The sequence below is a fragment of the Loxodonta africana genome, chromosome 22 (genome assembly GCF_030014295.1).
Source record: "Loxodonta africana isolate mLoxAfr1 chromosome 22, mLoxAfr1.hap2, whole genome shotgun sequence".
Lineage (NCBI taxonomy): Eukaryota > Metazoa > Chordata > Mammalia > Proboscidea > Elephantidae > Loxodonta > Loxodonta africana.
This window is the reverse complement of record NC_087363.1, coordinates 678,486-689,880: the sequence shown is the minus strand read 5'-3', so window position 1 is coordinate 689,880 and position 11,395 is coordinate 678,486. Positions and strand designations below refer to the sequence as shown.

General features: G+C 36.4%; 1 protein-coding gene across 1 annotated transcript; it reads right to left on the bottom strand.

Moving 5' to 3' along the window:
• Nucleotides 1-7,279: 7,279 nt before the first annotated feature.
• Nucleotides 7,280-9,046, bottom strand: LOC100653713 (olfactory receptor 10AG1-like). Its single transcript, XM_064275148.1, has one exon. It carries the CDS (start codon nt 8,144-8,146, stop codon nt 7,280-7,282), a length of 867 nt encoding a protein of 288 aa, XP_064131218.1. The 5' UTR covers nt 8,147-9,046.
• Nucleotides 9,047-11,395: the final 2,349 nt, after the last annotated feature.

Below are 11,395 nucleotides of genomic sequence, written 5' to 3'. Positions count from 1 at the left end.
TTCTTCACCTAATAACCACTAGAGGGCACTCTTAATCATAGGTTTTTTTCCAACAGTTAATCAGGAGTTTAGGATACTTGATCTGTGGAATTCACAGTGCATGCATGGGTGAGGGGGGGTTTTAGCTGGTTAAAGATGGTGACGTATGGTGACATAATGGGTGGAGCTTGATTTTCCTGTGACAAAAATGGGCGACTCTCTATGTCTTTCTTTCATGGGCACCCCTGCACAGGTCTCCCATGGTGTCTCACTGTAGGTAGGAGTCAACTGATTCCCTCTTTGTCATCTGCTAATTTGAAGTATTCCCCTCACCCTGCTGCCCATGCAAATCCTCCTGGTCCTAGTGCCCATCTTTCTGGACCATAGTGAGATTCAACAGCCCTTTACAATGCCACAATCTCCCTTCAAACTCTCTCAAAAGGATAACCCATGAGCTCCCAGGGTCAATTTGCCTTAAAAAAAAAAAAAAGGACTACAGCTTCCTAAGGTTAGCTCCCTTTCTGTGTTCCCTGTTTAGGGTGTTGCAAAATGGAGGCAATGAGCAAATGCTCCTGATAATAGCAGTTAGGTTCTCCCAGTTTCTGTGCCATCCCTGCTCCTGCTCTGTGTTGCTTCTATACTAACACAGAATCTCCAAAACCTCAGCTGCCCCTGGAGTTCTGAGATTTCAGCCTGTGATTCTTTTTATTCATTGTTCAGTGTGTAAGTTGCTGGGGGAGTAAATGGGAGTATCTACTCACTTCCCCATCTTGCTCCACCCAATCCTACAATATTTTTTTTTTTTCAAAAAGGATGAAACCAGAGAGTTTGGTATTTTCCAAATTTTGAAAAGATTTAGATTTTTGTCCTCAATGTAATATAAAACTATTGGATATTTGTAAATAGGGAAATCAAATAAACTATTTATCTCTTTCTTAAAAACCCCTAGAGGTAATCTGAGATTAATGGCTAATAGGAGGTTATGATATGAGGCAAGTAGATTCTTTTGGTAATACCTGCTAAAGATCAAGTTAATGGCAATAATGGATCGAAGAGAAAACACATGTAAAAGTGGCTATATTTTGGAAATTTTACAGATATGTGTGAGGGGTGACAGAAAAACAAATAACTTTTACACCTTTGTTTAAGCAACTCAGTAGATACAGATGTAATTTACTGATATGGAGGAGGCTGATGGGAAGAATAGGTTTAAGAGTGAGAATGGATCATCAAAAAGTATATTGTATAAATTTTGAGCTTGATATCACATTAATTTTGTATATAAGACTCAAAGAAATAAACTGAACATTTTCTTCATGCACAGTGTTATTTTCAAAATTTCATTGAATTGTATTACATTGATAATAAAAAAATGAGGCTGCATATAGATAGTAGCTAATGTTTTTAACATTTTCTTCCTTAAGAATGTGATAACATTTTCATAATGCAAACTGCAATTTTTCCAATACTTGATAAAGTTGTTCAGGGGAAGTAGAAAATTGTACTTTATACAATTCTAGAATCAAAATCGTTAGTTGTACCATAAGAGACCTACATAAGTGGAAAAGCATACCATACTCATGGATAGGGAGACTCAACACAACAAAAATGTCAGTTTTACCAGAAATGATCTACAGATGCCATGCAATTTTGATCCAAATTGCAACTGCATTTTTTAATGAGATGGAGAAACAAATCACCAACTTCATATGGAAAGGGAAGAGTTCTGGAATAAGTAAATCATAATGAAGAAGAAGAACAAACTGAGAGGCCTTGTACTAACTAATTCTACAACTTATTATACTGCCACAGTAGTCAAAACTGCCTGGTACTGGTACAATAACAGACACAAGACAATGAAACAGAATTGAGAACCCAGATGTAAATCTGTCCACCTATGAGCTGCTGATATTCAACAATGGCCCAGAGTCCACTAAATAGGGAAAAGACAGCCTCTTTAACAAATGGTGATGTAACTGGATATTCATCCAAAAAATAAACTTAAAAAAATTAAAAATATTGAAGTAGGATCCATTCCTCAAATCACACACAAAAACTGACTCAAAATGGATCACAGGTCTAACTACAAAATCTAAAATGACAAAGATCATGAAAGGAAAAATAGGGACAACACTAAAAGCCCTAATACATGGCATAAATAGTATACACACCGTAACAAACACCAAAAGAGAAACTAGATAACTGGGAGGTTATAAAAATCAAACACTTATGCTCATTAAAAGACTTCACCAAAAGAGTAAAAAAAGAACCAAAGACTAGGAAAAAAATTTTGGCTATGATATATTCGATCAGGGTCTAATCTGTAAAGTCTATAGGATACTACCAATTCTCAACAACAAAAAGATAAATAATCCAATTAAAAAATGGGCAAAGGATATGACCAGACACTTTACCAAAGAAAACATTCAGGGGGGTAAGACACACATGAGGGAATGCTTATGATCATTGGTTACTTCAAATCCATTGTTGTAGAGTTAATTTCAACTCATAGAGACCCTATAGAACAGAGTAGAGCTGCACCACAGGGTTTCCAAGGAATAACTGGTGGATTCAAACTGCCAACCTTTAGGTTAGCAGATGTAGCTCTTGACTACTATTAACAGTCATTAAAAAAAAAAAAAAAAAAAAAAACAGTCATTTGAGAAATGCAAATCAAAGGTACAGTGTGATACTATATTATCCCTCCAAGGCTGGCACTAATCCAAAGAACACAAAATAACAAATGTCGTAGATATTGTGAATAGATTGGAAATCTTATACACTGCTGGTGGGAATGTGAAACGATACAACCATTTTGGAAAACAATTTGGCACTTCCTTTAAAAGGTAAAAATAGAAGTACCATATGATTCAGCAATCCCACTCCTAGGAATATACCCAAGAGAAATAAGAGGCATTGCATGAATAGAGATATACACAGCTATATTCATTACAGCACTATTCACAATAACAAAAAAAATTTAGGTTGTTTCCATTTTACAACCTAAATGCCCATCAATAACTGAATGGATGAACAAATTATGGTACATATACACAAAGGAACACTATGCAATGATAAAGGACAATGATGAATCTGTGAAACATCTCACAACCTGGATGAAACTGGAAGGCATTATGCTAAATGAAACTGGTCAGTTAGAAAATGACAAATATTGTATGAGACCACTATAATAAGGACTCCAAAAAAAGTTTAAACACAGAAAAAAGCATTCTTTGATGCTTATCAGGGTGGGAAGGGAAAGGGAGGGAAACTCACTAACTAGATAGTAGATAAGGATCAATTTTGGTGAAGGGAAGGATAACACACACTGCAGGGGAAGTCAACACAACAGGAATAAACAAAAGCTAAAAAGTTTCCTGGACACATCCAAATACTCTGAGGGTCAGAGTAGTTGGGGCTGGAGCTTGGGGACCGTAGTTTTGGGGGACATATAGGTCAATTGGCATAACAAAGTTTATTAAGAAAATGTTCTACATCTCATTTTGATGCGTACCACCTGGGAACTTAAAACTTGTGAGACATCAAATGGTCCCATTCCACTTGGAGCAAAGGAGAATGAAGAACACCAAAGACACAAGGAAAATATCCCAAAGGACTAAAGGACCACATAAACCAAAATTTCACCAGCCTGAGACCAGAAGAACTAGATGGTGCCCGGCTACCACGGGAGACTGCCCTGAAAGGGAACACAACAGAGAGTCCCAGACAGAGCAGGAGGAAAACGTAAAACAGAACACAAATTCATGTAAAAAGACCAGGCTTAAGGTGCTGACAGAGACTGGAGGAACCCTGAAACTATGGTCTCCAGATGCTCTGTTAAACCAGAACTGAAACCATTACCAAAACCCACTCTTCAGACAAAGATTAGACAGGAGTATAAAACAAAAAGTATACAAGCGAGGAATGTGCTTTTTTTTTAGTTCAATCAGATAGACTAGACTAAATGGGCAGCTTCTGTCCAAAAGTAGGGTGAGAAAGCAGGAAGGGACAGGAACTGATTCGAGGGACACAGGGAACCTGGGTTGGAAGGGAGGAGCGTGCTGTCATATTATGGGGATTTCAACTAATGTCACAAAACAATATGGGCATACATTTTTGTATGAGAAATTAACTTGAGCTGTAACTGTCACCTAAAAAACACACTCACACACAAAGAGTTAGTTGTGAGGATACAATAAAGGCAGTTATGATAAGTGTTTGCAGTTCTTTTATTATTAAGCGCAAGTTAAAGTCAAGCAACGATATCAGTATTGAGTCCCTAAATATAGACTTCTACTGCTCCATTCTGATTGAGATAGTGCCCGATAGGAAGTTTTTAATATGCATTTTTCTGACACCACCTGAGAGCAAATGAATTAGAATGCATCATTTCTATATTAACTCAGAGATGGGTGTAAAGCATGCAAAAGATTGAAAATCATGGAACAGGCAAAGTTGAACTGATTTAAGAGGGAACATGGATAGCGCAAGCACTTTGCAATCAGCTGCTAATGGAAAGGTTGGCAGATTGAACCCACCCAGTGGCTCTGCAGAAGAAAGGCCTGGCTATCTGCTTCTGTAAAGATCACCACCAAATAAACCTTACAGAGCACAGTCCTACTCTACAACACATGGCTTTGCCGTGAGTCCTGCTCTGACTTGATGACAGTTAATACCAAAAATAGCAACAATTGACTGAGACCACAATCAAAAAAGAGTGAACAAAATTTGTGAAAAGTGTTTGAAAGTAGGGCATAAATGAAGAAACACCTATTTGGATTATACTGGGTGCCAAAGCAGTTTGGTATGATTAATTAACTTTCTAATTGTCTCCATGATGTCTTTGTTCCTAAGCCTGCAAATAAGGGAAGATATTAAGGAAATTCCTCAATTACAAATGTGATCACAATTATTAACTAAATCAGTGGAATGTGTGCTCTTTATAAGATATTCATTTTCACACAACTCTGTAAGGTTCACATATATATATATCAAATATAAAAAGTGACATTAAATGATTAAATAATTTTCCAAGTCAAACAAAAACTTAAGTGGTCAAGGCCTAACTCAAACTCAGGGCTAGAAACAGAACATGTGTAAAAACCAAACTCCTTCTGTCCATTCAATTCCAACTCATAGTGACCGTTTGGGACTAAGTAGAGCTGTCACATAGGTTTATCAAGGAGTAGTAGGTCGATTTGAACTGTCGACCTTTTTGTTTAGCAGCCATAACTCCTAATCACTGTGCCACTAGGGATCCAGAATATGCATAGTCAGTTACGATCCTTGCATGTGTGTGAAGTAGGAAAAGTTATGCTAACTCTTTGTATCTCGGGTTTTTATTTTTTTTAATGTATAAAATAATGTGACAGCATTGTTTTTATATATAAGCATATATACATACATGTATGTGTATACACACACACACATATATAAATACACACAATACATAAATTGGGGCCCTCAAAGTGTCATCTTTCCTTCCCAACACCTTAAAAAGAGCTCTTTTGCAGTAGATTTGGCCAACACAATATGCCATTTGATTTCTTTACTGCTGCTTCCACATGTGTTAATTGTGGATCCGAGTTAAAAAAAATATATGTATATATGTTTGCGTGTGTGTGTATATCTATATCTATCTATAGATAGATGATAGATAGATAGATAGAGAGATGATTGATAGAAAGACAGATGATAGATAGAATGATGATAGACAGGTAGATAGATAAGATAGATAAATAGATTGATAGATGATAGATTGATAGGTAGGTAGGTAGGTAGATAGATGATAGATAGATAGATGATAGATAGATAGATGATGGATAGATCGATAGATGATAGATCGATACATGATAGATGGATAGATCAATCGATTGATAGATGGATAGATCGATTGATCGATCCATCGATGGATCGATGGATAGATCGATAGATCAATAGGTACAGTTTGGATTCAATTTCTCAGGTCCCACCTTGAGAGATTCAACTGAGATTGAAAGTATTCATAAAAAAAAAAAGAAAGTTCCAAAAAGCAAACCTAGAATGAAATTATTTGTAGACATTCCCTGGTGTAGCCTCCCTCCATTTCAAAGATGCTCAGTCTCCGTCCAGCACTCATTGTTTGGGCATTGTTTGCCTCTTGTCATTATTCCCTAAACAATACAGTACTGTACAATGCCTATTTACATAGCATTTACATTGTATTCGGTATTACAAGTAATCTAGAGATGATTTAGATTACTTTCTAGAGATGATTTAAAGTATACAGAGAGTTGTACATAGGTTCTATGCAAATGTTGTTTCACTTTATAAAAGGAAGTTGAGCATCCATGGATTTTGATATTCATGGGGGTACTGGAACCAATCCCCTGTGAATATTTAATTAATGCATATTGTAAACTTGGTTTTTAAAATGGGTGTCACAACTGCAAGGACACACTAGAAGTGAATGACATGGTTTAAACTAAATGATATAAATTGACTAAATTAAATCAGCCCAAGTAAAAGTTCTATTGAACACATTGCACATTGGACAACAAAATTATATAATTACTACAGGAATGATTTACTCTCTGCTGATATATATATCACGTATATAATTTGAGCAGACAGTTCTGACAATATTAAAAGTGATTTTAAATTTGGAAATAATTGTATGGACAGACAAGGTGCCTTAGGAATCTGGTGCTTCTCTAACAGAAATACCACAAGTATATTGGTTAATAAAGATAAATTTATTCTCACAGTCTAGGGGACTAGAATTCCAAATTCAAGGTGATGGCTCTAGGGGAAGCTTTTCTTTTTGTCGGCTCTTGGACAAGGTCCTTTTCATCAATCTTCCCCTGGTCTAGGAGCTTCTCAGCTCAGGGAACCCGGGTCCAAAGAACACACTCCCATTCTGGTTCATTATTCTTCGTGGTAGGAAGCCCCCTGTCTCTCTGTTGGTTTCTCTCTTTTATGTCTCAAAAGAAATTGACTCAAGATAAAACCTAATGTTGTAGATTGAGTCCTGTATCATTAACATAACTACCTCTAACCCAGCCTCATTAACATCATCGATGTAGGACTTACAACACATAGGAAAATCACCAAACCAAACCCATTGCCTTGTAGACCCTTCCGGCTCATACTACAAAATGATGGGCAGTCACACAATGCTGGGAATCATGGCCTAGACAAGTTGACACACATTTTTAAGGGACTCAATCTATAACATAAGTCATAATTTAAAAGCATACACCTGTTGAAATTTGGTTAAAAATACATAAGAAAGCAGTCCTTATATGTTTAATAAAATGAATTATTTACATATTAGTTTTCTCAGTGCCTTTATGTCATCCTTGTTCCTTAGACTATATGTCATGGGATTAAACATAGGAATTAGGATAGTGTGGAAAAGAGACAGAACTTTGTCAGCTCCTTCTGAGTATCTGGCGTTGGGTCTTAAGTATGTAGTAATGCCTGATCCAAAGAATAACACCACAACCGTAAGATGAGATGAGCCAGTAGAGAAGGCTTTGGCTCGACTTGTGGCTGATGGGAACTTCAGGGTGATGGAGATGATTTTACTGTAGGAGCCAAGTATCATCAGAAAGGGAACCACAGCAAATAACACAGCAACTATGTAGGCCAACATCTCATTTACAAAGGTGTCCCCACAAGCCAGCTTGAGTATTGGGGGAATGTCACAGAAGAAGTGGTTGATTTGGTTAGATCCACAAAAAGGCAGAGAGAAAATCTGATACGTCTGCCCTATCATAATTGGGATTCCAACGGTCCAGGACCCAGTCACCAACTGAATGCAGACCCTGTGGTTCAAGACTAGAGGATAGTGCAGAGGATTACAAATGGCCACATAGCGGTCATAGGCCATCACTGCCAGGAGCAAACATTCTGTGGCTCCAAACATAAGGACAAAGCACATCTGTGTAGCACAGGCAACTAAGGAAATTCTTCTTTTCTGAGTCCCAAGATTCATCAGCATTCTGGGGAGAGTAGCTGATACATAGCGGATTTCCAAGAAGGAAAAATTTGCCAGGAAAAAATACATAGGGCTCTGGAGAGCAGGATCCGTTTTCATTATTAGAAATACGGTGCCATTGCTCATCAGGATAATAATATAGATGATTAAAAATAATCCAAAAAGAAACCACTGGAGATGGGGCATGTCAGCAAAGCCCTAGAGAACAAATGCCATCAGTTCTGTTAGGTTGTCTTCTGGTGGTTTTTCTTCATGATTCATCTGTGGAAAAGGGAAATTAACATTTGCATTTCCTTTACCTTTCTCTGTCTCTGCCTCTTCCCTAAACTGTATTGAGGTGTCTGCATTGGATTTTATGATCACTGCTATTGTTTACGCTTTAAGAATGACACTATTTACATATGACCCTCATCCTCCTGTTAAATCACAGTAAACAGTCCCCTCAAATTTAAGATCATTTTACTATACTTTCCAAGCACAGCCCAGGATAAATCAAGCAATACCTGACTCAGCACGGGCACTGGAGCAATTGGCAATTACTAGAGATGGACTCTCAGCTTTGCTGTCTGATCTCACTTCAAGTTAATTACAGGTCTTGGCAATCCTGTTGTACTTCTCTATGCATTTTCTCAGTCAAGCTTCTTAAACACTCTATTATAAACTGTCTTTTCACATACATTTTTAACTCCCTATTTCACGGCTTCATTCTTCCATGACTTGACATTTTACAAACAGAGGTTCTTATTATATAGTTCATATTAGGTGGTTTAGAAAGAAAAATGAAAATTTTTTCAGTATTTCATTTTACATAGGGGAATAAAACAAATACCTTTTGATAGGTTATTAAGTAGGTAAGGTAAGAGAATTTTATTCAGGGAAATTAGCCTGGGAACACTGATTCAGACATAAACAATAAATGTAGTCACCCTGGAAAAACAGCGGTAGCATGGAGGGTTTCTGTTACCTGTGTATATATGTGTGGGTTAGGAGGAGGAAAGGTTTTGGCTGTTATACCCACTGTGCTGTGTGCATCCATTATAATTTTGGTTGTTACTTAAAAAATAGCACTTTAGATAACTTTCTGCACTGACTTTTCTTTTATATAAAGATATTGAGACTCAGTATGAGTAATCTGACCAATCATACATAGCTAAAAAAAAAAAAAATTTTTTTTTTTTGTGACTGCAAGTCAATATCTTTTTTTAAATAGACTTGAGTTTGACTCTTCATGATTTATTATCTTTGTGATATTAAGCAATTATTTAAAGTCTAAGGTGTACTTCTTTGTGAGACTTAAATGTGATAATTTAATTTTCCACCCACTTACCAATTTTAAATTGTTTACTTATTAGTTACAGTTCTACAATTAGAACTGTAGTTCTTTAAACCTGTAGCCCTAGGATTTAACAAATTGCCTAGTAAAATAGGTATTTGATGAAGTGGTTGTCAGTGCCTTTAATGGCAATTATTTTTCCAACCATTCCCCTCATCAGGATCAGAACAAGGACTAGTCAGTGAAGCTCCTGAGGTACAAAATTTAAGGAGGCATTCAGGGCCATCCTTGCAGTTGCACAATCCTGAAAGTGAGGGCCTCCTTAAATATTGTAAAAGTCAAAGTGCCTCTTGACTCACCCTGCTTTTCATCTCTCCCTCCTAATGTTCACTAAGCAAAGCAAGAGTATTGTGCCAAGGTTAAAAATTCCCAAACCCTTTCCTGAGGAGTCAATCCCAAGTCATAGTGACCGAATAGGACAGAGTAGAACTGCCCGCTACTGTTTCCAAGGCTGTAAATTTTTAGGGAAGCAGACTATCATGTCTGCATTCCAAGAAAAAACAGTTTGGTTTGAATCACTGGCCTTTTGGTTAGCAGTCGAGTGCTTAACCACTGTGCACCAGGGCAATATGCCCATGGTTAAAAACAGTACTTCCAGATGGACTGTAGTTGAATTATAGCTCCAACAACAGCTACCTGTGTGATGACTTTGTGAAAGTTAATTAATCTTCCAGTGTCACGGTTTGCTCAGCTGTTAAATGGCTAGCAACTATAGGAACATTTAGTGTTGCTATGTGAGTTAATCATTTAATGTAAGTAAAAAACCTTGAAGAAACCCTGACATTTATAAAAGGTTATTATTATTGTTATCTATTGTTATTGTTATCAGTTACTTATTATCATCACCCATTTATTATTATTAAAACTAATTCTAATTTATTCTTCTGAATTTTACTCAGTATGCTATAGCACATGAAGAATACTCCCTAATTTTCTTTGTATCACTGGATTTTTGTGGGAGTGTAGTGAGATCTTAAAAGCAATTATCAAAGTGTAACAAAACCCTAAAAAACATTCAATTCTCAAGTTGCTATCTCACCATGAACTCTGTCAATATTTGGGTTTATATCCTTACTTCTACTTTATGGACTGTAACACCTATAGTACCCATCACTGCTCAGTCCTTAGAATTGCAATTAGGGTAATAGCCTTTTATACTTTTTTTTTTTTTTTTTTATTGGTACTAAATGATCTGAGAGTGAAAGACTGTGACTATTTCCCTACTTTAAATCATGGGTGTACATCTGTTACTCAGGATTTGTTTCTGAACTGAAACAAAGGGATAGACATTATTAAAACGAAAGCATCACTCTTAAGAGGGAGAAAAGAATTCAGACTCACAAGAGAGCAAAAGAGCCAAAGCTTTATGCATTACTTTATGAATGACAGCATTTAATAAAAAATAATTTAATTCTTGTTAATTGAATAAAATGACTTTGAGCGCTAGATGAAATAGAATTTCTAATTTTACATACTCAACTTTTTTGGTGAAGAAATTATCCATGTATAACATTAAATAGGTAAGGTTTGTCTATGTTTTTCTCAAGAGAACAGGATAAAAATGCAGAGATTTACCGTGTGTTCTCCTGAAACTATCTATATTACTCCTCTTTCTTGAAAATGTTTAATTTCTTATTGCTTCAAGTAAAACATAACTTAATGTTATCATATGTGTGTGTGTATATATATATATACATAATATATATATATATATACAAATTTCAAATCTAAGTATCTGTTCCCTGGAAAAAATCCAAATGATTAAGGGATGTGTAATCATATTCTGAAGGGGTCCTGGTGGCACAGGGGTTAAATGCTGGGCTGCTAATCAAAATGCAGGTGCTTCAAACCCACACAGCCACTGTGTGTGAAGAAGATGTGGTGGTCTCTCTCCATAAAGATATATAGCCTTGGAAACCTTATGAGACAGTTCTACACTATCCTATGTGGTCCTTATGAGTCAGATTATACTCGCAGGAAATGGGTTTGACTTTGGTTGAAATACTCTGATTCAGATACATATTTATCACTGTCAATATCCCCAACCTACCTAAAGCTCAGCTACATTTGTATTTTTGATGGAAGTTAGAAACATAAACCCT